At 29.5% G+C, this 26,094-nt stretch overlaps 1 protein-coding gene across 5 annotated transcripts in view; it reads left to right on the plus strand.

Moving 5' to 3' along the window:
- LOC130444263 (protein I'm not dead yet) overlaps window positions 1-26,094 on the plus strand; it is a 74,534-nt gene that overhangs the window by 38,915 nt on the left and 9,525 nt on the right. For 3 of the 5 annotated variants that reach the window (XM_056779330.1, XM_056779331.1, XM_056779332.1), the window contains 3 exons: window positions 22,712-22,876; window positions 23,875-24,192; window positions 24,698-24,943. In XM_056779330.1, the coding sequence (XP_056635308.1) occupies window positions 22,744-22,876; window positions 23,875-24,192; window positions 24,698-24,943 (697 nt within the window). In that variant the 5' untranslated portion in view covers window positions 22,712-22,743. Of the gene's footprint in view, window positions 1-12,322; window positions 12,635-19,515; window positions 19,625-22,711; window positions 22,877-23,874; window positions 24,193-24,697; window positions 24,944-26,094 lie in introns of those variants that run through there. The other 2 variants (XM_056779329.1, XM_056779333.1) reach the window with 2 other exon arrangements.

The following is a 26,094-nucleotide window of genomic DNA, read 5'->3' on the forward strand; positions in this document are numbered from 1 at the left end:
ATTGGATTTATAAACCAATTTAAATTCACTATGTTAAAAATTCCTTCCAATCCCTTTGCATAAATAATATTGAAAGATATCAGAGCCAACTTTTCTTGTTTTCATATAGAGTTTCACATAGAGATTTCTCAAACCTAGAACGGTTGGTTAACCTATTTACAATTCTCTTATCATAACCGTCGAGTACAGCTACATCCTCAATAAAAATCCTTTCCTTATTGTATCTTTCGATCTTTAGTGGAAAGTGAATCAAATGGATACTCACCATATTATATTGGATACAATGAAAGGAATGTACCTGTACTTAAAGGTGTTTTATCTAAATACATATATCAAATTCTAGCTTATTAATATTGTGATTTTCTTAAGGAAAAATCGATTCCTTTCACAAACGCTATTATGGAGCTCCTGCCATGGTCGGGTGATATCGTGGGCTTATAAGCCATCTTAAAAGAATTATACCAGAGGTAACTGCAATTCACAATTGTGCGATGAAAATGATGAAGAATTCCAACGATTGCTGTTACATACCGAATTACGCAGGTGCATGTTTATCAAGATTTTATTTGACTCAGTTTTGGTGTTTCTAAATAGGAAAAATCCTGATTTATAATATATTAAATGATATTTAAAAGTGGGTATCAAAAATTTTGGCTGAAAGGAAAATATCCTGGATTGTGGGGAATTGTGCTTCTGATCTTGTTTCCCTCGTCATATCTTATCGAAAAAAGTTTTATTGCTGTTACAAACTTTTTAACAAACAAAGGAGTAGATTGAAGCCAAATATTGATAATCTGCTGTCAAGTTATAACAATAATAATTAATAATGTAATGAATTTGAATAAATTCCTACAAAACAAGAAATTATATCTACTATACGAGTATATATAATATAGAGTATATAAGTAAAGATAGAGGAAGTCACTTTTTCGATTGACCAAGTATCCACTCATAGCACAATCAACAATTGAAATTTATTTAGTTAATTTTATTACCAAATAATTAACCCCATCAAGCAATCAATTCTATCTTTTTTTCGAAAACTATCAATTCATCGTTGAAACTCAGCCTCAATGCAATCTAATTTTCACTTTTTTTCGAGATTTGGAAATTGTTAGTAATTTATATGCAGAGAATCCACCGGATCCAACAAAATTTGAAATTGGTCTACGACACAAAAAACTTTGAGATCCAATGTTCTGGGTCTTCTAAAAGTGAATTATTATCATCATCATATACGTAATATGTACAACGTGGCAGGGGTCTCTAAACTAAAGTACTTTTGCATAGCGTTCTTAGCTCTTTCTTGTTTAGAGTTAAGATTATGGCTTGATTTCCATTATCCAGATGTAGCTTTTTTATTTGGTGATGAAGATGTATGCTTTTCTGTTTATCTTTTCCTATGCCGGTGTATATATTTGTCTCGAATAGGAAAATTTTTCATGAGAGTTTTTTTAAAAGAGCGTTGTTGTATGATACCATAAATTCACATCTAATTTTATAATTTACTTCTCTTAAACTTTTTGTATACTTGAACTGGTACTCTTTGTGACTTTAAATGCACAAATTTCTAAATTTGATGTGATGACCAAATTAAATATTTTGAAAAAAAATTGGGACAGAAACTGTATTTAAAAATCAATTATATTGAATAAGAAAAAGTTTATGAATAATGAACTGTACTATTAAAAATTATTATCAAATATAACGAGCAATGCACATTACTTAATTTTCGATAAATTACGCATAAAAACTGTTTTGATAATTGTAATCTAGATACGTCAGAGCGTTGCATCGTCGAATCTATCAATTTAATAGATTATGAAGGTAGCTGGCGGTGTTTATATTGACGTGATAAATTGCGTTGAATAATTTCGTATAATTAAATTATTAAAAAATAATGTGGAATATTGTTTTCCATTTTTTCTTCACTAATAGTAGATATCAACACACCAATTTAGTACCTAGTACAACTACAAGAATTTTTACTGAAAGTTGATTCAACTATTAGATTAGTTACAGCATTAAATTCTATTATGTTAGTACGTAATTAAGTAATAACAGTTATCACCTCCATTCTCTGTCAATCATGTCTTTCTACAAGAATTTTGTGATTAATGTCACTATTCACTAAAGGACGAATTTCTTAAGAAAATGTGAGAACTATAATACCTCTATCAAATAATGCCGGACTAGAGTTTTTCGCAATAAACGATTTCCGAATAAATTCTTATACAGAATCCGCATGAAAGACAGCTTTCTTTCATAATTTTATTTTATTATACTCATTCTCATGGGCGATAGCTTGAAGATCTATTAGTTTCTATAGATAACAATAATGATTATCTTAATTGTTCCCGTTGTTATTAATGAGAATAGTAACTTTACACATCACTTCAACATGCATCAAATCCGGTAGTTCTGATTTTTTGCAGACTTGTTTATGATGTTGGCTTGATGAATAATAAGCCTCGAGTGCCAAACTTAACTTTGTTAAATATCAAAAAAATTTCCGAAATCAATGCTTTTGAAGTTTAACATTTTTTTCGAACTTCGCAATTTCTTGAAATTGTGCCTTTCTGATTGTATTTCACCCTGATTATACTTTACTTTTGTGATGGAATGCTAAAAGCTAAAAAGGAACATAAGAAGTGTGAACGATGATGTTTAAAGGTAAAGAATGAACTAAGAGGAGAATGGAATAAATGACTCAAAGAGGAAGGATAGAAATATAGAAGAATAGATAAATTCTTATTTATGCACTGAAACAAATGTTTAAAAAACAATCTTTTCAAATAAAAGAATTTCATCTTTGATATCATCTATTATTTATTAAGCTACGAATAATTAAGTAATAAAGTTAATAAACTTACTGTTTCAGGATATTGAGTAATATTCAAAATATAAGAAATTAAATTAAATTATCTCTCTTGGTCCCAGTTGAGGTTCTTCAGTATTTGGATTGACGTATTGGGATGGCATATTCCCTCTTATCAGAGGATGATAATGAATCGTCGACATCTTGTGCCACAAGTCATCCTCCATTCCAACATCGGACAGATTGTCGCCATCTGGGATATATGCAACTGCACCATCAGGTATATTTTCTCAAGAGGTCACGATGCAGTGCCTGCAGACTGATGGGCATTTTAATCCTGCCTTCCTGCAGTTGCACGTGTTCCCACAACCCTTCATGCATCCGCAAGAAATCATCTGCAAGAGGTGTTGTAGGGCTACACCTCTAGTCATCAATTCGGAAGTGTTGACTTATGGCGAAGATATCCATCCCCAGAAGAGAGGGCTCAGTGTGAATCCCAACCACGCTTGTACCTATAAGAAGATTATTCATGAGATTAGAACATGTTGAATGATATGTAATTGATGCAAGGTCAAATTTTGACCTGATTGTATGTCGGTAAGGAGTGAAATAGATCAGTGTCTTGTGTAGGAGGTAACCTGACTAGATTGAAGCTAGTCTTTTCAGCGGATTTCCCGATTTTCGACAAAGTTGCGTTGAACACTCGGTGTCACAAACTTGGATTATTTAATAAGCCATCATCATAAACACGCCTGCAAAAAATCAGAACTACCGGATTTCAAAAACTAGTCCTTTAGGATTAGAATCACCAAAATTTTAACAAAAAACCGATTTTTACTGTTTTTTTTTTCGATATTTGACAAAATTGCATTTAGTGCTCGAGGTCCCAAACATGGATTATTCATTAGGTTAACATTATAAACAAGTTTAGAAAATCAGAACTACCGAAATCAACGCATACTACTCCATATTTTCAGGCGACAAAGTTACTGGATTACAAAGCTACAAATGCGTAGCAATTAAATGTGTGATTTAGTTTTAATGAAGCTTCCGTGCTATCAGCTGCTTTAGTATCGAGCTTGTAGTTTAACTAGGAATTGTGGTATATTAATTTCGTTATAAAATACTGAATTTATATCATTCAAAAAACAATTTTCAAAATGTCAGTATATATTGTATCCCCGGATATGTGAAACGACTCTGGCAAAAGATAACAAATTCCCGATTTAAATTTTCATATTTTAGAGTTGGTTGATAACTTATTTCTAACTTTTCCTTAGTTTCGAAACATAAAATATTTGGAAATTTTTAAGGAGCCAATTTTTCTTTACAGTAAAGTAAAATTTATAAGAATTGCTTAGAATCAATATTTAGATTACTATAGTAAATTTGAAAACCACCGTTCAGCTATATTTTTAAATTTTTTAAGTCAAAGACTACCAAGATGAAAAAGCAATATTAATCTGTTAAAATTAACTGTCAAACACAACTTTATTAAACTTGAACTGTTTTTTAATACAATGTTAACATTTAAGGAAAAAGTTAATGTGTTGAGAAACCGACAAAAGATCCATATATATGGTTATTACTTTTTTTCAATGAGATATATCCTATTAGTACAATGTACCAAAATACTGCTTGGCGTTCGACCAAGAGATTTCTTATAGCAGAAAGGATTCCTTATATGAATAAGGAAACAAAATCTTATGATCAAACTAATCGGAACTAGCCAATATCACTCTCACATTTTTTGATTCAGAGCTTTAGGAGAAATTACCGCATTTGTTGAAGAAAAGAGATTTGTTCCATCCCGACAACTCAATCCCGTATTATGTGAAACTTCCGAAATATTTTATTATATAATTTGTTTATTATATAATAGTTTAAAATGGGTTTAAGAAAATTTAAACTCGCCATGTAAACTATGTAAATTTGAGAGATTATTATGTCAGAGGAAATATTTGTTAACAATAACTTTCTCAACGCCCCCTCATATTTCTTTGTATTCTACATACTAGACCAGTGGTTCTTAACCTATGGGTCGCGACCCAAAATTGGGTCGCGCTGAGTCGAACCAAAAAAGTTAGTAATACACCAAATAATAAGTAATACCAACACCTCCTAGAAGAGATATTCCCTAATACAATGTTTCGTTTTTACCGCTCTTCGCGAATGGCCTTCCGGAAGTGACGTCCAATTCCTGTCCTGAAGCTTTCTCTTCTAGGAGGTGTTGGTAATACGCACGCCATTGCTTTGCATGCGCGCAGACTCAGTAAACGTGAATACAAGCATTAATTATTATTATAATAGTAGAGTGATCAAGCTGCAGTGCGTATTGTAAAATTGTAATCACCCTAATAATGGCAAAACGTGAATACAAGGAAGCATTTTTAGAATTAGGTTTTACTTGCATTTATGATCGAGGAGTGAACAAGCCGCAATGCGTGTTGTGCAGTGAAATATTAAGTAATGAATCGATGAAACCGAACAAACTTAAAAGACATTTTGATGCAAAATATAAAAATTTTTCCTTTGAAGGAAAAGATCGTACTTTCTTCGAAAGAAAAGAAGCCCATTTAAAAAGGCAGCGTTTGGATGTATCAAGTAGTAATGGTTTTATAAATTCTGCCAAACAAGCTACACTTGCTTCTTTTTATGTGGCTTGGCATATTGCAAGACAAAAGAAACCCCATAATATTGTTGAATAACTTATAAAACCTGCTGCCATTGACATGGCACCTATCATGTGCGGAGATGAAAGTTCAAAGAAATTACAAAAGATACCATTATCAAATGATACAATTCGTTTACGAATTAATGATATGTCATTTGATATTAAGAATCAACTTATTTCTGCAATAAAAATTGCTGGTTTATTTAGTATTCAACTGGATGAAACGACAGATGTAAGTAAAGATGCTCAACTCATGGTTTACATTCGGTATCCAGGTTTAACAGATATACAGGAGGACATTTTATTTTTCAAACCAATGTCAACAACAACTACATGTGAAGATATTTTTCTTATGGTCGATTCGTTTTTTAAGGACTAAAATTGGAATCAGTGTTTCAGTATTTGCACCGACTGTGCAGCTGCCATGACAGCATCTCAAAAGGGATTTTCGACAAGAGCAAAACAAATGAATCCACAAATTATATCGATTCACTGTTTGTTACATAGACAAAATCTTGTTTCAAAAAAATTATAACCCGAATTATGTATCGTTTTGGATGAAATTGTTGCGGTAGTCAATTTTATCAAATCAAAAGCTCTTAACTGTGTTTCGAATTTGGTGCAGAATACGAACATTTATTATATTATTCTGAAGTTAGGTGACTGTCCCGGGGCAAAGTTGTTCAAAGAGTTTTATCATTGCGGACAGAAGTCGAATTTTTTTGAGAGAAAAGGAACACCCATTAGCATCTAAATTCTCCGAGTCGAAGTGGATTACTCAAGTTGTTTATTTGTCAGATATTTTATTTGAAATAAATAATCTAAATACGTCTATGCAAGGACGTAATCATACTATTATTGAATTAATTGAAAAAATTACATGTTTTAAAAATAAACTCAAATTATGGAGAAATAAGGTTAAAAGACTTAACATCTGTATTGATATTTCTTTTTTTTTTAGGAATAATTAAATGTCAATTATTTTCAAAAAGTTATAAATATATTTTAATTTGGTCAATAAAAATTATTAAAAACACTTGATTATTAATTAAATTTTCCTTGGATCGAAAAGTACTTTTGTTTATCTTTATTATTAAAAAAATAAAACAATTTTTAAGTTAAAAAAAATCATCATCGTAGGATTGAAGATTTCTTAAAAATACAATCTAAAATAAAGCAATGAAAAAATTTTGACTTTTTTGGGTCGCGACATGAACATATTTCTCAAATTTGGGTCGCGGCTTAAAAAGGTTGAGAACCACTGGTCTAAATAACGGCGTATAATGCTGTCCAATTTATAATAATTCGATTTCCTTATATCGAATACTTTCTCGCATAAGTTATACATATTTTTAAAATTATTTATAAAAAGAACAAATTTATAAATTAAAATATCTACGCCTATGGTAGATAAATCAAACAAAATTGTCGGGAAGGGTTTTTACAATCTGCACTTGATCTTGGAAAAACTATAGCACAACACTGCATCGCAACTTCTTCACCGTTTTCTCGATAGAATCTCTATCTAGTTTCGATCTTCATTGAAAATAAATCCTCGAATATATACTTTCCGACTAATTTAATAATATTATTAGTTATCATACTTAACTTTTTACTAATATTTTCAATAATGTAATAGATTTAAAAAAACGATCTGTAAGGGAGCAAAAAACCGAGCTCCTTTTCTGCATTGAGAAGTTATCACTCACTATAATCGTTTTTGCCTGTGGATCAATGTGGTTAAAATTAATATCGTATAAGAAGCTTATTACTCAATTTAAAAATAGACGACCCGTTATTTCAACAAAAATATAAAAGAACTTTTCGGGACCCCACATTTGTTTAGGCATAAACGATTATAGGTAGCGCTTGTAAGAAACATAATCGTTTATTCCATTCTATGGAGGAAAAGCTAAACTAAAAATTTTCTACTTAAACATGTACTGTATGCTATTTATACTATAATCTGCTCTGTTTTTGGAAACTCTAATTATGGTTTTCAATAGACAAATATTATGATATATAATTTCATTTGGTCTAGTTTCACTTCTATCTTTATGGGCTGCTATTATCTCCACCCTGCTCTTACTTAGTGCATGAATATTTATAATGCTTTTTACACATTTCTTTCAATAGTCTTCTATTTATTTGATACGAAAACATTTGACTTCTAGAACTTCACTACTTCCTCAGTCGAGTCGCCTTCTTCAAATGTTTCACATTTGTATTGGTCTCCTGGAAGAAAGATCATAAGATCAGTATTTCCTAAGAATAATCATTTTTTCTTACCGAACAGATATCTTGTCGCCTATTGCAACAACATAGAATTGTGTTATCGCTTGTTGACTTATGTTTTCAAATCATTCAAACCTGAAACGGACCTCCTCTACGTCATAATTGTTTGTATGTCTCCTTCAACATTAGTATTCTCTTCACCCTTATTGGTTCAATTTCTGGTATCGCATTCATATCTTAGATTTACACTTTTTTTATAATTTTAGTTTGCAGGTTTACAGTATCCTCCTTGACTTTATTCAGAATTAAATCCGATGACGAATGTTGAAACGGCTCACTTACCATTTTAATTATAAATAATACAAAACTATTATTTACTATATATTATTACATCAGCAAGTATCTATTAATAACCATATATACTTACATATATCTGAACTAAAATACGTCGATGACCCGCACGAGCAATATATGCAACGAGTGATTGACTAGTACACGGCGGCTCCCTATTAATAAATAAGAAATTTAATAAATTAATAGGGCTATATAATAAACTGCTTAGAAATGGAATCAATCATGTCGTATCAGTCCATCACTTTCTTTTTATACCTTAGATACAATCTTAATAATGAATTAGATACTTTATGCCCATGCTCAGGGGAAAATTTTCGGGTAGATTATTAAAGACCAATAGTACAGTTTCGTTAATAGGCTGGAGTAAAGTAGAGAATTGTATAAAAGATTTCTTTCAAAATTCTTCTACTATAGGGCGAGATACTTTCTGGTTCATTTAAATTCAATTGAGTACGCTATTTTGTAGCTAGATGGTCCGTTGTTGTCTCCAGCATTATGAAAGTTTATGACTGGCTTCGAGCTGCTTTTTGTGGAAATTTTTAGTGACAATTATGAAGTCTTTTATTCTGAATAGGTTTGAATATATTGAACCAGTATTAAGATTATTAGAAGTTTATGGACGATTTGTACCTACTGTTTTGTTTATTTCAATTATTGGGTAAATTTGTTGTACAATTATCCTGGATAATTTATACCTGAAAATCATAAATAGGTATCAATGTTTAAATGTACTCGAAAAGTTCAAATTTTAGATGTGTCGGAAAGATTATATTGGCAGAACTGTCAAATCCTGTGGAATAGTAATCGCAACGAGTTTCGAATTATGTATGTATACAGAAATATTTATTATCAAACGTTATCTTCTTAAGATTAATAATCACTTTAGAATGTTGGAGCTGATTATATTGATAGTACAATTATTTTTATGAAAATGACGGATTTCTGAGTTGATGAAAACAGGTACCTACAGACACAATAGAAATTATTTTATAAGTATCTTTGAAGGGAAAAAATTTATAATTAATAGTCCAAGTGTATCTAATTTTAATATTAAGTAGTAAATCTTTCCAGACTAATGTACCATATCCTTTTCATGTTTGATGCATTTAAAATGACAAAAACAACTGCACTAACACGAATTGCCAGCAACTATTGTTTCATATTTCTATTAAATAAATAGATGGATTGAAATTCCAACCATGTATAATGCTTTTTATTGAACATTGTCCTTGAAGTTTCAGTTTCATAGAAAAACTGTACAAAGGCTAAATGCACAATAACATCGGAGACTGAAATAATGATCAATGTACAGTGTAAAAATATGTACAGTACATTATATAAAAGTATAGCAATATTAAAATTTCTCAGATTAATAAATTGAGGTGTCTCAATTTTTTTTTATAAATTATTAAATTCATGCGAGTCAATATTCAATATTAAAAATTATAGTTGACAAAAATATGGAGTTTGTTGATTCTTGCTGCTATTGAAATTGTTTCTTGAAATTGAAATACGTCAAATTCAAGGATAGGTTCGATCAAGTTGTTATGAATATTAGTAAATTCTAAGGGTTAGATTATGAATGACATTAAATGTTTATGGGTTAGATTAGGTTAGGTCTTTATGGATGAAGATGAAATTTTGTAGGCTAGGTGAAGTTCGTTACTGATGACGATGAACTTTTCTATAGAATTTATTTTTTCGAAATTAACAAAAATTGCATAGAATACACTCAAGGTTATTTAAATCAGGCTTTTTGTTAATATGCTCATCATTTTGAGCAATATATGTTCTTCCTAAAAACATTGGATTTTTAGTTATTTTCAGTTGTTAAGACAGATTTATAGTCCATAGAATTACCTTCATAGAAAACCTGCTCAACTAGCGTGCTTCTGTCAGGGTAAAACTTGCTGTCACTTTTGTGAAAGATCATCCGATTGGTGAGTGACTCCTTAGATTGAGCAGTATATTTTCTGTCACAGTTTAAACAAATAATTTCATAAACTATATTTGGCAATTTATTGATTAGTGTCGTAGATTTGATTTTTGTAAAGGCGGTCAAATTTTATTTGTGAGCCCATTTTATACTATGTATATCATTTAAAGATTCCGGAGAGTTGAGGAGTAACTAATTTTATATATAGTAAAGGTGCATAATGAGGTAATTTATTGTAGAATTAGTGGTAGACGGTAAAACTTGCATAGTGTCAAGTGACATTGTTGTGAATCCTTACAATACTTACAATATTATACCCTATTGGCTATTGAATGACGGACACCAATTGTCCATCGAGTGAACATACAGCGATGTAGTGTTTTCCTTGCCCAATTCTCTTTTTTACTCATTAGCACCATCTTTTATCTATATCAAAAAGTATTCACTCAAATTAACACTGTATCTCCAGAAAACGTCGAACGCTATAAAGCACAAGCGTTTTCGTAGTGGTAATGTGGCAAAATTAAAAGTTTTTTGTAATAATCTGGATTGCTCTCGTACTTTCTTCTTGTTTTATATAATTACAAAGGTACAAATTTAATTCAACATTAATTCATAGGTTGCATATGATTATGTTATTTTAAAAGATATATGTTAATTAAATTTATGTAAATACATTATCTTATATAAATTATTATAAGGTTTCTCGTTCTATTAATTTGCTGAAGCAATATTCCAATTATATAAATAATATATATATATATATATATATATATATATATATATATATATATATATATATATATATATATGTTTTTAAATCGTCTTGATTTCAGGTATCTTGTGTTATAAAATTAGTTTTTTTTAATATTAATTAAGAGATCTAAAGTGAAGACGATTCAAAAACATAAATATACAGGGTGTTTCAAAAAAGGTGATTCCGTCTCTAGGAGAGATAAAAAATTGAAAAAAAATTGCTGAATAAAAAATTTTCATAACGCCATCTGTAATTAAGATAAAGGGCGTTTAAGAAAAAAAATTATAAACATTTTTTATCATTTTGCGGCAGTTACTGGCAACATTGTATTGACATTTTATACAAATATATTTTGGAAGCTGATGCATCCAATGATCTTATTTTTATGTCTGACTCTCAGATTCGCCCCAAGTAGTATTGAACTTGGAACTTTTTCAATATTAGATTCTTAAGCAAAATTTCAAGTGAACTTAAACATTATTTAATTTTACACCAAAAAGATATTCTTGATGCTATGTTTCATTTTCGGAATATTTTGATTTGAAAAATATGAAGTAATAACCGAACCAGGAAGTATTAATAATGTTATTAATTATTAATATGAATTGGTAAGCATTATGTGAATTATCGATAAAACGGATACATTTTAAAAAATTGGGTCTGAGAGCTTTCTTTTCTTGTACCGTTTCACAAAAATTCAGTCTAATCAGTATAATATTTTGTTTTTCAAAGTTGAATAAGTATGGGCACTGAGTTATTGGAGGCCATAGTATGAAACAAACAATAATTTGATGATCGTGTATTGCGGTTCAGGGACAAACTGTTGTTTGTTTCATAGTAAGGCCTCTAATAGCTGGGTACACATAATTATTCAGCTTTGATTTCAATTTAAAAAGAAATAATTCTAACAAAAATGTTATTTCATATTTTGTCGAATTTATATGATATTTATTAATTATTTTTGATGATTTTAATTATAAGCCTTTTGATAATGCTTCTTGTCAGAAAAAAAAACGTTAAGAAGGTGAGATAACAAAAAAATTAACCTAAAAGCTCAAGAAGTTTTAATAAAAAATTTCTCTTCTTTAAAAAGACTGAAAGTCGAAACGCCAATTTTTAGTTTCTTTATTTATTTAAAAAAAAAAACTAATTTTAAAGTAGAAGAAACCTAAAATCTAGAACATATGTGAAAGGTCTAAGAAATAAGATTTATATATATATATATATATATATATATAATGCTTCCTGTTATAAGTCTTTCACTGAACAAAGCATTACCATATTTATCGATCTTTTGCCGGTTCCATAACACTTTTTTCTCCAGTATTCACATTGTAAGTATTTGAAAAATATTTTGATAAATACCGAAATAGCTCGAAAATATTTTTGTTTCTATTCTATCCGTTTTCAACATAATTGAAAATAATAAACGTATCACAAATAAATAAAAATAAAATAAAACATTCGAAAGTTAAACAATTAATTATCAAAAAAAGTTTAAGACGCACTCGCAAGAGTAGTATTGACCCCTAAATACAGCAAAGCGGCGAATTCAAGTATGCAGCTGTGTTGTATCGCTATCAATTTTAGTCAATCTCATAAAAACGCGAGTACCATATTAATACTACTATATAATTATTTTACAATGCGTATGATTCTAGAGAAAATTTTCGAGAATTTTCTTGTGTTAAAAACCAATTAGTTTGGATAATATTTCCTAGTAATCGGAACAGTGACTGAACTATTGAATAAATTTTTTATTAGTGTTGGAACGTATTAGTTCTGAAATTCAAAATTAACCAAATTACTGTTTTGTTGTGTAGTTACTGTGATTCAGAATGGCTCATCGGACATTAAACCGTACGTACTTCTACCTTTATAATTTAATTCTGATTGATATTAGAATGTAGATATCGAAGCAGTAGTGAATTTATAAATGTAAAATTAATCGAATAATAATTAAGACGAAAGGTTATTCTCATCTATAGGTATCACGTAATGTTATTTTCGACAAACGATGAAGATAAATCAGAAGAAATTTTCCCATTTGACAAATAATTATAATTACCCTAGCACAAATTAAAAATAGGTTTGTGGGATTTAATAATGAAAATAATGTGTCTCTAAGTATTACTGTAGCTATTTTTTAGCTTTAGCTAATAAATTTTGTTTGTTAGTTTTATAAGTGATTTACCTGGAGAAGGCAGAAAAATCATATGTATAACTTGTGGGTAAAGTGCCTATTTCTCCCTTGAACGATTCATCCTCGGGAGAAAAAGTAGCATTTTCCACCCTTGTTATACAAATAGCTATTGTAAGTTTTTTTGTGTGGTTTGTGAGCTTATTCGATCGATTTTAAACCTTAATATTTTCAAATTTATTGCAAAATTGCTTCTTAAAGAGATGTTACTAAAAGAAGTGCGAAATTTCCGCCCGGATACGTGGCTTTTCTGTTTTTTCCACTATGCAATGTTTTGCTCAATGTAAACAAGCTGTAAATATACTCTAAAACTTCTGTACATTAAGCAAGATTCTGACTAAAGTTCTTTTCATCTAATGAAAAGGAGTTGACTCCACATAAATATTTAAGTTTGTGGGTTATTTTAAAACCTTGAAATATATTCTCTCATGTATTAGTATCTAAAACACTTCCCTAATTTGAGCACAAAATAAATACAAGTGCCCTTGTAAATATATATTTTGTAAATTGCTTGAAAACTTATTTACACACTCTTTAAAAAAACTGCGAAAATACTTGATTTTCGCTGTGTTATTTCCACTGAAACAGATCTAGAAAGTATCTCTGTTCTCTTAACACCATGAAAAAAAACAAAAAACAATACAAAACAACACTCAATACCAGAAAACCCAAGAAAAGCTACCATGGGAACATACGAGATAATCAATTGCTTATCAAAATAACCAAAACCTAGTTGTTATCCGAAAACTGAGCTAAATATCTTTAGTCCCATCCTATTAATCTGTTTTTGCGACATTTATTCCATGTATTTCATAAACAAATCAGTTGAAACTGTAACGAGCCAAAGACAAGGGAACAAAATTTATTTGTTTTCCAGTAACAAAAAGTTGAATTACCTTAATGCTGTCTCATTACTAAACCACATTTTCTGTCGAAAGAATGAGAGACTTTTGCAATGCTTGTATTTATTAGTAAAGTTACGGTTTTAGAGACTCGTCTGCTCTTTGTAGGATTTGTGATTACTTTTCTATCGGTACTAGCATCAGCAATGTAAATTCAAATGTTCATAAAATCATATTCGACTAATTAGTGCGAAATCGTTAACAAAATGCCAAACTTGAATAAATTGACCATTGAACAAAAATCAGATAATGTTGAAGTGTAGAGAAACTGTGGAATATAAAGTATTCATGATTCAACACTAATTTCAGTAACTACTATACCTCTGACTATAGAAAAGGATAGCAATGTTCACATTAACCAATCATCCAGAAAAGTAAATATCAAAAAATGAGTTGCCGAACAAATCTGAAAGAACATTCGGTCGGGATACAATATCTCTAATTTTTTGTCAACATTTCTTAACTGTGTTACTTTCAATTGTGTCTAATATAATTTCGATTTCTATTTGTTTTCATTTCTATTTGTATTAGCTTAATTATTAGACAAAAACATTTTTGATCGTGATCAAAGATTGATTGACGCACTTAAAATAAAAACAATTGATTATTTAAACAAGATAAACAGAATAAATATTTTGTTTTTATCATAAACTCGTACATTGGTATAACCATATTATTATTTATAATTCAGGGGATGTCAATAACAATCACACAAAAATTAATAATGCAAAAAAAAGTTGATATTTCTGAAATAACCACGAAGAATTAACAGACTTTCAATGTTTTTTTTTTCGTAACTCTTGGTACAAATGTTCAATTGAAAATTATTATCATTATCAGAATTGAAATGAAAATTTATGAATCACCAAACTAACTATTATCTTTTATTTTATCTCATATAAAAAAATTTACTGTGTTTAGAGTTGGCACAATTTGTATATATATTTTGTTTTGGCCAAAGCTTCTCATAGCATTCACCATCCGAAATAATCAGTTGCACTACAAAATATAGGAATTTTGGGGAAAGCTCTCAATCTATTTGATTACAGACATCTTATCATAGTGGATTAATAGGAAGTATTAGAAGAGAAATGAAATGACAGAACTTAAATATATTTTTATTTGCCTACTAGTTTATATATGAGATTCTTCTGAGGTTATGGTAATAGAAAACCAACGTATACTCGATTTAATATATACTCCGAGCTTTCGAATAATTATATTCATAATCGAGGACTGATATTTTTATACGTACATACTTTTACATTATACTTTCAAACTCAATGATTATATTGATTCTCATTTAATTAATTATTGTTTCCACAATTTAAAACCTTCGCAAATCGTAACTAATTATTTCCCAGACGATGAATATATAAATGGTCGAAAGCTCGGAAAGCTCGGTCTATTAATGCAATTTTTTTTATCATATCGATGACCTTTTAATCTATTTTCAAAATATCAAAATATTAAGAAGAATCAAAGCATCAACTACCAACTAATGATAATTAATCTCTCAAATTAATTACAAACCTCAAAGTGAAAAGTAATTTTTGAAGAATTCAGAGTGTAAGAGGCAACGAATTTGCTGACGCACTGGCTTGAAAAGTAATTTAGTGCGAATCTTTCATGTTCTTATATGTATTCCTCCAATTCTGATCATGGATGGATGGCAAAAATGAATGGTGAAGAAAGAATTTTTTCTCATTGCATTCATTCTTATCTTCTAAAGGGATATTTTTTTAACTACCCTCATTGTGGAAATTCCTTATCTATAATACAAGAATTGTATTGAGATTATACATAATAATATCTAATACAAAGTGTGAATAAAACTATTTCTAATAAAATTTATAGTAAAAAAATAAAAAGCACATATAACATACAACCCAATCCTATCTCTAAAATAATACTGAATCCATATTCTTCATTTCCTTCACATTTTCACTAAATTTTAATGTAGAATCAAGCGCTGCACCTTAGGCCCCTAACATCTCTCTGTCCCCTCCCGCAAAGCAAGTTTGGTATCAAATAAAAGAGACAAGAACCTGTTTAAATATGCTTATAGCCCGTTAGATTAGCTGTTAATAAGGTTTCCATTAGTATCTTAAACTATCCAATTAGGAAAAATAGAAAAACATAAGAATGTTTTAAATAATTAGTATTATCTATTCCACTTGAACAAATAAAAGAGAGTACGAAAAAGGAAATATCTTTAATTATTGTGTTTGTAATTTCAACATGTGAAATCATGAGAACAATATAAAGATACTTTATACCTGAAGTGGGAAGTGACTGGATGTAGTTGACCTTGTTACTATGCACCTCCAACAAGTATTAATCTCTTAACAATAATGAATTGTTCTGTTGACGTTTACCTAAAGATCAAAAAATATTTTGCTTTAAAAATTCAACCAACCAATTTATTGAAATTTTTTAGGTTGATACATCAACGTCGATCGTGTGTGATACAAGAAAGCCTTGTCACCTATTGGTACACCTTGAAAATACTTAACCTGAAAGATAATTATTATATTAATCGTTCAATAAGTTGGTGTCAATGGCTAAGTAAAAACGCCATCCTCGACCTTGTCCTCAGTTGATACATTGCTATTGTTTATAACTAGAACGTTAAGAAATTATTTTCGTATTTCACAATAATCTACTACCTTCAGTTTTTTAACAATTAATTGGTTTCCTGGAGACCCATATAGATAGACTTGATCAACAAAATGACCCAATTTTTTTCTCTTTATATATTCCCACGTAAATTAATGGTGATCTGAGCTATATAAGAAAGTATTTGTTGATTAAAAGTCGATTTGTTTTCTAACCATTCATGCAAACTAATCCATGAAAAATTTATCATTTTCTTATGTTTCGAGTTACCTTTTCAAAACAGAAATAAATTTACCGTAGGTACTGTATCAATTAATAAACATTTTTTGCATTGCGTTAGTTTCCTCATCAATTTCTGACAATACTGCGAAGGAGACGCGTAAAATATGTAAAATAATAAATTCACAACAAATCGTCTTTGTGAATGGCGAAAATATTTCCATGGAAAATCTATTTAAGCTGAGATTCGAAATCATCATAAATCAACATTTTATCGCAATTTATCTAATGCGGGAAAAAATCAATCAAATTCGAATTGTTAATTTTTATTTTAGCTTCTAATAACTAGATACGCGATTTATTGGATAAAATTACAAAGCTTTCCAAACTAATTGTTCAAAAATATACGTAAGAAGCGTTTGCAAGGAGAATAAAAACGTAATACTCGTAGTTTCTATTTAATGAAAAATTGTTTTATACTTTATAAAGAATTACTGAATCCACATTCTCACTTGCTGTTGAAGAATGATCTAATTTATCTTAAAATGTTATTTCTTCATCATTAAGTGAAAGTTTGATCGATTTTAGAAGTGTATATTGTAGGAACCAATTCAAATTCGAAGTGTAAGTGTAACTACTATACACGTATAGTAATTAGATCACATGTTTTTTATTGTTTAATTTGTATGATTTATAGTTCTCAAAATTGTTTATGATTTATTGAAGTTGAGTTTGTAATTTGAATGTATAACAAGTGTATAAAGTAAAAGACGTACTTGAAAAATATTATTAAAAAACATGAAACAATGAAATATTTCCATTTCTGTTCTAATTTTTGGAAAAGTGATCAATTGATGGAGCATTCAAACCTATTATTCGCCAAATTCACCAAATGATGAATTTAATATTCATTGACGTGAAAGAGAGATTAACTCTACCTTCAACCCCCTTAAAATTACCCCTTATTTTTTTTATGTAGGAAATATGGGCTTCTAATATATTGATTGGAACGTTCATTCTTTTTCCTTTGAAAAATGCTACTCTTTTGACGTTTATTGCAAAACTGTATTTTAAAAAAGAAATACATCTGATTACGAAAATTCGCGTATTAGTACCTATACTATAAATCATAACCACTCGTATTGGTATTAATATTAAAAGAAGTAGAAAAGTCGCTTTCTCAGCGTGAGAAAATATAGCGCATTTTTTATAGTTAGCAATCAATAGATATTAAAAAAATCTTAATTTATATAAATAAATTTCCATAAAAAATAAAACAAGAGAAAATCAATAATTTCATTTATTCAATCATTTTGTCCTCATTATTTATTGACAATTCTCATAATAATGGGTTTATGAAATGAAAAAAATGACTTATAAATAAAAGTTTCAATTTTGTAAGTGCTTAATTTTGCAAAGACTTCATTATTGTATTTTTGTTTGCTCGGGTATTTCCAAATTCGGTGGTTCTTGAGGGATTGTGTTCGGAAAAAATCGCAATAATCACGTTCATTTCGGCACATCTGCAATTACACCGGAATTAAATGCAAAAAACTCGATCTTGCAACATGCTTCCGGTGAGGAGATATCGCTGATATAAATTTGTACATTAAGGCAATATACAATTCATTGTCATTGAAACTACAAAAAACGAAAATAAATTTGCAATCTATCACATAAAATTGATTTTTGTAGCGACAGTTGTTATTGGTTGTATTTCGCTTGAGTGATAAAATTGATCACTTATACACGGGACATACGGTTCGCCGTATGGCGAATAAGGGCATGATAATAGATCAAATCGAACAACTAGGAATGAAAACGGCGGTTACGTTGTATAGAATCTCGAACATCTTTAATAGTGCCATCAATGAAACTAAAATCTCACTTACTTGTGAAAAGCGTTTGTTCTGAAAAAAAAATCAGTTATAAACTTTTAAACTAACTGTACTTTTCACATTTGTTTAAGATTTTGGATCTTTTGTGAGTAATTTTATATAAGTAATGTTATCAAGGTACACACTTTGATCAATATAGTATATTCTTTAATTTAAGTTGTTAAAATAAGTACATACAGCCGAAAAAGCATGCACTGTATGTTAAAAGAAGTTCTACCATCTTTATATAATGATACTAACTCAGGGAAGTCTATTTTGATAAAACTCATATCCGTGATGGACACGTTGGATAACAATTATCGGTATACTTTCTGATGAGTGCATTTACACTCAAGAGTCATTCCATTAGTACTTGAAACCTGAAAAAATAAAATTTTTTAACAAATGTTTTGAACCATATATTGTCACTCCATAGTTCTTTTTGAAAAAATTATGTAAGGGAATAGAAGGTAAGAATCATAGTTTTATTTTGATTTGGCTTTTCCATACTATATCGTTCAGTAACAAAAATGATTTTGACTTATTCAAAATCACTGGCTCAAGTATAGCCGATAAAACAATGTATGTACAGCAAACAAGGTATTATACTTAAATATTTTATCAAATTAACCAATTGATAATTGAAGATCGTCATAAATAAAATTATTGACCTAAGATTATATCATTATATCATAAATAGACATATATAACTTTTCGAGATTTTAGAATAATAAAAAAGAAACAAATATTTTTCAAATCGAATGATTCGCCCTTCGCAAAAATTGCACTTTGAGCCTTCAAAATTTAACTATAAAAGTTGCCCGCTAGAAAGTTATCCAGCAATGAATATTTTTTGCTTGCCATGTAATTAACATATCATGTACGTATATAATATATTTTTGTTACCTACCTTCAAAAACTTGTATTATCTTATTAGGTCATCATTTGATTTTTTCTTTACACAATAATAGAAGATATCATTTCGCTCTTAGTGGTACCGAACTGCATAAAATTAGTTATTAGGAGCTGTTTTGTAAGTACCGAACCAATTAATAACAAATTAACATTGACTTAAAATTTCACACATAATTGGGAGAAAGTGCATTTATAAAGTACGGCTACTAATCTAAATTTCTTAACACAACAACGCATAACACAACGTATCTATACTTTTCAATTACATGAAATGTTCAAAGAATTCGAATCTATTGACCAGCAAAGTTTGTATGCATTAGTTAATTACATTTCCCTTTTATGAAAATCTTGATTACTGGAAAAGCTGAGAACGTTACTATCTTTTTATTTGTCATTAGTTTGCCAGCAGAAGTCAAAAGCAAAAATGAATTCCCATTTTGTAAATAGCATAAAACATCTGGTAACAATTTTTATTATATCGGATTATTGTTCGCTTATTATTTCCATCCTGCCCCATTATTTACATACTTACCATGATGATTTATATATGTGAGCTTCTTCGGGTTATATATTTCTATTCTCTAAATATTTATTAATCTTTTGGTCAAGGTGTTGATAACAAAGTGCTTTTGTTTCTTAACTATAACTAGTGACCGATTAATACATCTGAAAATGTATGTCGTTATTCCAACTTTTTCTTGGGAACTGAATTTTTGTGTCAATTGTTCAATAGGTACCCAAAGTACCTTGGAAAGTTAAATATATAAATACAGAGCGGGAGCTATCCAAGAAAACCAATGCCCTAAAAACTATGTTTCACTAGATTGGAATTTCTAAAAGCGTTGCTAATATTTATACTGAACAGAGACTGAAGGATTTCACTTTCAGTCTCTGAAGACAATAACTTTATTATTGATATACACGTCAGACAGTGTTGTTTTGAGTGTTGTAGAGGTAGTGTAAACAGTGTATTAAGCGATTATTTTTTTTGGTTCAATCATATATTTATATTTGGTGCGGCTGTGTATCGTGTTTTTTTTTCGATTGTTAAGCATACTAATATTATAGTAATTTCTTACTATTCTGGTTTTGATAGCAATGGTAGATAAATTAAATTGAGTGCTATAAAAAATATACAATTAATGCTAACAATATTGTTATATATTAATTTATATCAAAATGAATTGTAGAATTATCCGAATTAATACCAAAAGGAAAAAACATTTGTTGACAATATGGTTTATATTAAGTTTATTGATAGAAAACGCAGAATGTAAGACAGTAGAACCCAATGTACTGATTATCATTATGTGAAACTTATTTTGAAAATTTTTCTCAGCATAGCCAATTTTCATATAAAAATTAATAGGAATGCTAGGTATATGGTTTTATGAACATATTTAAAAATAGGAGATCAACATTGACACAAACTAAAATATATATAGCCAATTCAAATAACTAGGAACATGTACTGAAAACAAGATTACAAGACAGACCATTTAGGTACATACCACAAAGCAGAATGATCGGTAACACAATAGTGTCCATGAATTATTAAAAATACTAGAAGGATGGGATGAAATGGAGATCGAAATGCGGGATTCGACACAAGCCCCGACTACTACTAATTACTAATACAATTTTTATCGGGAATTTTCCTATTGCAACTTATTGCCTGGTTACAGAATATATTAGCTTACAAACAATTTCGAAAATTTAGTGACAACTCGTCCACGGCATGTCGAGAAGCTGATCCTGTCTGGTTATGACAGAAAAGTCTAAAGTTTGGCGAATGCGCCGACTCCAGGAAACCGCTTCTTAAGCAGCGGCGATTTGTTCATATTGATTTTTAGATCCAATTTCTAGGATTGACTTTTTATTTGTTTGTTTGTCTACTTTCTAGAATTATTCGAGAAATTCTTTTTGGTATAAATACTAGATTGATTATAAAATAAGGAGGACCCAAATAGTGAAAAGTAACCGGTGAATTTAAATAAATTATTTAAGTAGTGAATAGTTAATTATTATGAAAAGTGAGTGAGTATATTGTTAGTGTGTAAATGAATTTAGTAAGTAAGAGACAGGTGTTACAATTTATCCCGCCAATACAAGTAGTTTAAATAAAAAAAAATTACAATCTATTATATGAACGTTGGTTTATATGTTTTGGTATTTGAAAGTTCCATTATTATGTAATATGAATCCAAAGTTTCGATAATAAATGGTATACCCGGGATTGCTATTTCTAGTTTTGGCCTAGATAATTATTACTGTGTACTGTTTGACGTTTCTGTGTGAGTACTTTGATATTAAAGGGTAGATTTAATTATTATTTCTCACTAGAAATAAATGTTATATATATGGTTTATTCTTTGTACGATTTCTTTATTACTTCATTTCAATCGTTCTATTTACAAATATTATCGTCATATTGTACATATTTAATGAAGCGCCAGTTTGTAGTAATAGTTATATCCGAGAGGACTTTGTTAACAGTAGTAGTTATCAATTGACCGAGCGTATGTTTTTTACTCTAAACTTTGAATACTTTTTTCGTACCAGCCATCTCTCAAATTCTATTTTTGTCCTCTTATGTTTACTCGGGGATTTTTCATTTGAATCCTTCCATTTATGGCGTAGGTAAACTACTTCCGTTTTCTTGATATGACAGAGCAACTGGCTGTTTTCATTTAATTTTGCGTTTAAGGTGGCTCTGAATTAGCTAGTTTATGTCTGGAAAATTTCTTATTTTTATTATTTTCTTATTTCTATTCTATTGACTGATTTTGCTTTAGAGACATTGAAGCCAATCTGTTCTGCTCATACTTGTTTTGTTCATAAATACATAAATATTTGTATATTGTCAATTATAATTACATTATCACGTTGAACCACGTTGGATTTATTTTTATACTTTCGTGCTCTTTATCTAGAGTTTGGTGGGAAAGTTTTCAATATAATTAATAAATAAAATTGAGTAGATAGATATTACAACTAACTACATAATTTTTCACCAGTCACTTCTAAGATACTATCATTTCGATTAACTTCTATTATAAATTCTATATGAGAGGAATTTTTATCTATTGTGGTACCTAGACTATCTTTGAAACCAAACCCTATGTTTTTAGCGGAGAGTTGCATTTTACCACTTAAGTAGTATGAAAAGCTCAACTATCACTTTAATCAAATATTTTATTTCCAGAGATCGTCGACAGTTTTCGAACAAAGGCCGCTATGTTGCTGCGAGCCATTAAAATTTACTGGAGAACGTTGTTCGTTTTAATCTACCCGTTAGCTCTATTGCCAGTTTTTTTAACAAATAACACATCCGCCTTCAGATGTCTCTACGTAGTGCTTCTTATGGCAGGTAAATATTCGATTGATGTTCTCACAATGATTTTGTTGAGTTTTTAGTTTTCAATATATACATGTATGTTGTTTCTATTAACACAAAGTTCAGGATATACTAACACGAACATAGTCGACAGACATGTATGATTTCTGTTAAAAATATTTTGTAATAAAATCACGTGTTTTTATTGCATTCTTAGAACCTGTAATCAATTTACAACTTTGCAGAAATTGAGTGAAAGGTAAGACATGATAAACGTTTTCGCTTTAATTTAAAATTATTTGTAAATATACACGGGCTATACTTACAATTAGCCACTATTCTCATCACTTTTACACGTTCAAATATCCTCCTCATAGTGAGAAATAATTTCTTAGTGTTAATATTAGTCAACCATGAATTGTCAAATTTATATGGTACTTTTTCTTGCTATGAAAACATTTGATGGAGTTTCCATAAAAAGACAATCAAAATACTTCACAATTATTATTGCTGCTAACTTTTCAAAAGGAAATAGTTCTATGGTTATTTTTATACTATCTAAAAGAGTTCAACATTATTTAATATTGATTATAATAAATAACGAAGATTTAAAATTTAAAAATGTACCACCATAAATACTCAAAATTTCGGGCATTTTTAAAACACCTGTTGAAAAAATATTTCAAAAAACTTGTCTCGTTTTTGAAAAGTTCCCAAAGAATTGAATTTAAATAATTTTTGCACTACTTCTATTCACATAAAATTAATTGTTTGGTGGAATCTGTCAATTTAAAAATAATGGAATAACTGAAAGATATTCTGAAACTGCCTGAAAAATGGAAAAAAATCCGGATGCTCTTATTAAGGAAGAATTCATTTTTTTTAATGTTATGATCGACTATAAAATATAAAATACGCCTTGGGATCCTAAAGAAAAACTAACATTACTTATATTTGTAATATTTCATATGATGTAATTCTGAATTTAGTTTTATTAGTAGAATTGTGAGAACTCTTATTTTGTTTTATAGGCTATTGGGTCTTCGAAGTGCTTCCCCTCCCAGTAACATCACTTATACCAGTGGTCTTGTTTCCTCTTATGGGAATTCTCGGTACAGACCAAACGTCACTGTGTTATTTAAAGGAAACAAATATGATGTTTGTCGGGGGCTTGATTATAGCAATAGCTGTTGAACACTGTAATCTCCATAAAAGAGTAGCTTTGCATGTGATAAGACTCGTAGGTTGCAGTCCAAGAAGATTGAATATTGGACTCTGTTCTGTCACTATGTTTGTTTCTATGTGGATATCAAATACAGCTGCTGCAGCTATGATGATTCCAATTATAGGTAAGATACTGTTTTTCTCTCCCATCTGCTATAAGAAACAAAACAAAAATTGATGTTTAGCAATCTTTAGCATGTAAAAAAAACAGAAAATTACTGAACAATAAACGCACGTGATACTATGATTGTTCATCTAATTTATGTTGAGTTTGTCAACTTAAAACGTTAAGAAATTATCTGGGTAAATGTTTTTCTTCTTTAGTCAAAGCTGGAGTTTGTTTCCATAATTATATAATAATGTAGTCACGCGCCCTAAGATCTTCCATGGAACTGATTATACTTATTTAATATTATTAAAACTATTGGTAAATATATTTTAATTTAGGTAAACTTAAATATTTTCGTGTATAAAAGAAATTACAGAGAAAATGATGCTAGTATTTAAATCACATACAACAAAAAACCATATACTTGAAAACACAAAGATAAAATTAGACTAAGAACCAAAAAAAAAACATTTCATGTGATTATAGGAGTTTTTTAAAGTGTACTAATGTTTATCTTACAGAAGCAACGTTAAATGCATTAGAAGAGCAGGGCATAGGCGAGGTATTTGAAAAAAAAGATCTTGAAGGTGAATTCATAACTGTAGATAATGGCGATATGGAGAATAGACGACCAACAAGGACAACTATGTGTTATTTTATTTCCACTGCTTATGCTGCTAGTATTGGAGGAATGGGTTGCATTATTGGTTCAGGAACCAACCTTACATTCAAGGGATTATATGAAACGTACTTTCCAGAAAGTCCAGGTAATTAATGAAAGCCAATTCAAATACTTATTCTGAATGCCAATATCCAATATATTTATAATATATGAATTTTTGCACATCCAAAGCATAAATAGACAGTTTTATGTGAAGGAAATATAGATATGTTCGGTTGAGATTATCAGTAGAATGTTTCTTTCAAATTAGGATACGAATAGAAAATTACTCAAGTGGGAAATAACTGTGTTGAAATCAAACCAACTTAGGGAACGGAATGTATTTATTATTCGAGAAACCTTACACAAACTCACTTATTACTGATATTCTGGAAATACAATATAAGCTTCAAAAAGTTGCAAATTACGTTGGGTGAGTGGACATGAGAAAATACAAGGCCATTACTGAGTGAATCAGTTGACTAAAGCGATAGTGACATCAGGAAACGAATATAATAGTTATCCTCATATTCAGGTATTCCCGAAATAGAACAATGATTACCAGTATTTTAGATGCCCAGTGAGGGTATAGTTCTATTAAAGTACATCTCGGGAGCATCGATGATATTAAAAATTTATTGTTTACTGTTTTCATGAGAAAACGCTACATCCTGTTTAAGTAATGATTTTTTTAAGAAAAATTATTTAAAGACAGGCCCATAATTCACATATCTTTCCAAACCATGCAATTGAAGCAGTCTTATGGGGAATGTTGTTCCTATTGCTTCACTTCTTAACCGCTTTTGTGATGTCTGTTATGAACGGTTTCTTCATATGACTATCCTTATGATCCTATTTTTCTTTAATCTCTTTGAAATATTGTACACTTAATGGCTTCTATACTGATATCTGGCCGAAAGAGTCATTGAATTTATGTATAAAGACATATATCAATAAATTTAATTCTTTCAGTAATTTATAATTGAATAGTATTCTCAAGATTCTGTGAAATATTTTTCATTTTGTTATGAAGTTTGATATTTGTTAATATAGGAAAAGCTTTAACCAACCGATTTCCACTCTACCTGTGAAAATTTCAATAGAGCTTCGCCACAAATTATAATAAACTCTACTGTTCCATTGAACTACCATTCTATTCTACCAAAGAGTAAAAGGAAAGTTTCATTGGGAATCACTTTTGTTGTTCATTCACTTTCATCAGCTTCATGTATTGTAGATTTAAAAAATGCACACAAA

This window comes from Diorhabda sublineata, chromosome 5 (genome assembly GCF_026230105.1).
Source record: "Diorhabda sublineata isolate icDioSubl1.1 chromosome 5, icDioSubl1.1, whole genome shotgun sequence".
Classification (NCBI taxonomy): domain Eukaryota; kingdom Metazoa; phylum Arthropoda; class Insecta; order Coleoptera; family Chrysomelidae; genus Diorhabda; species Diorhabda sublineata.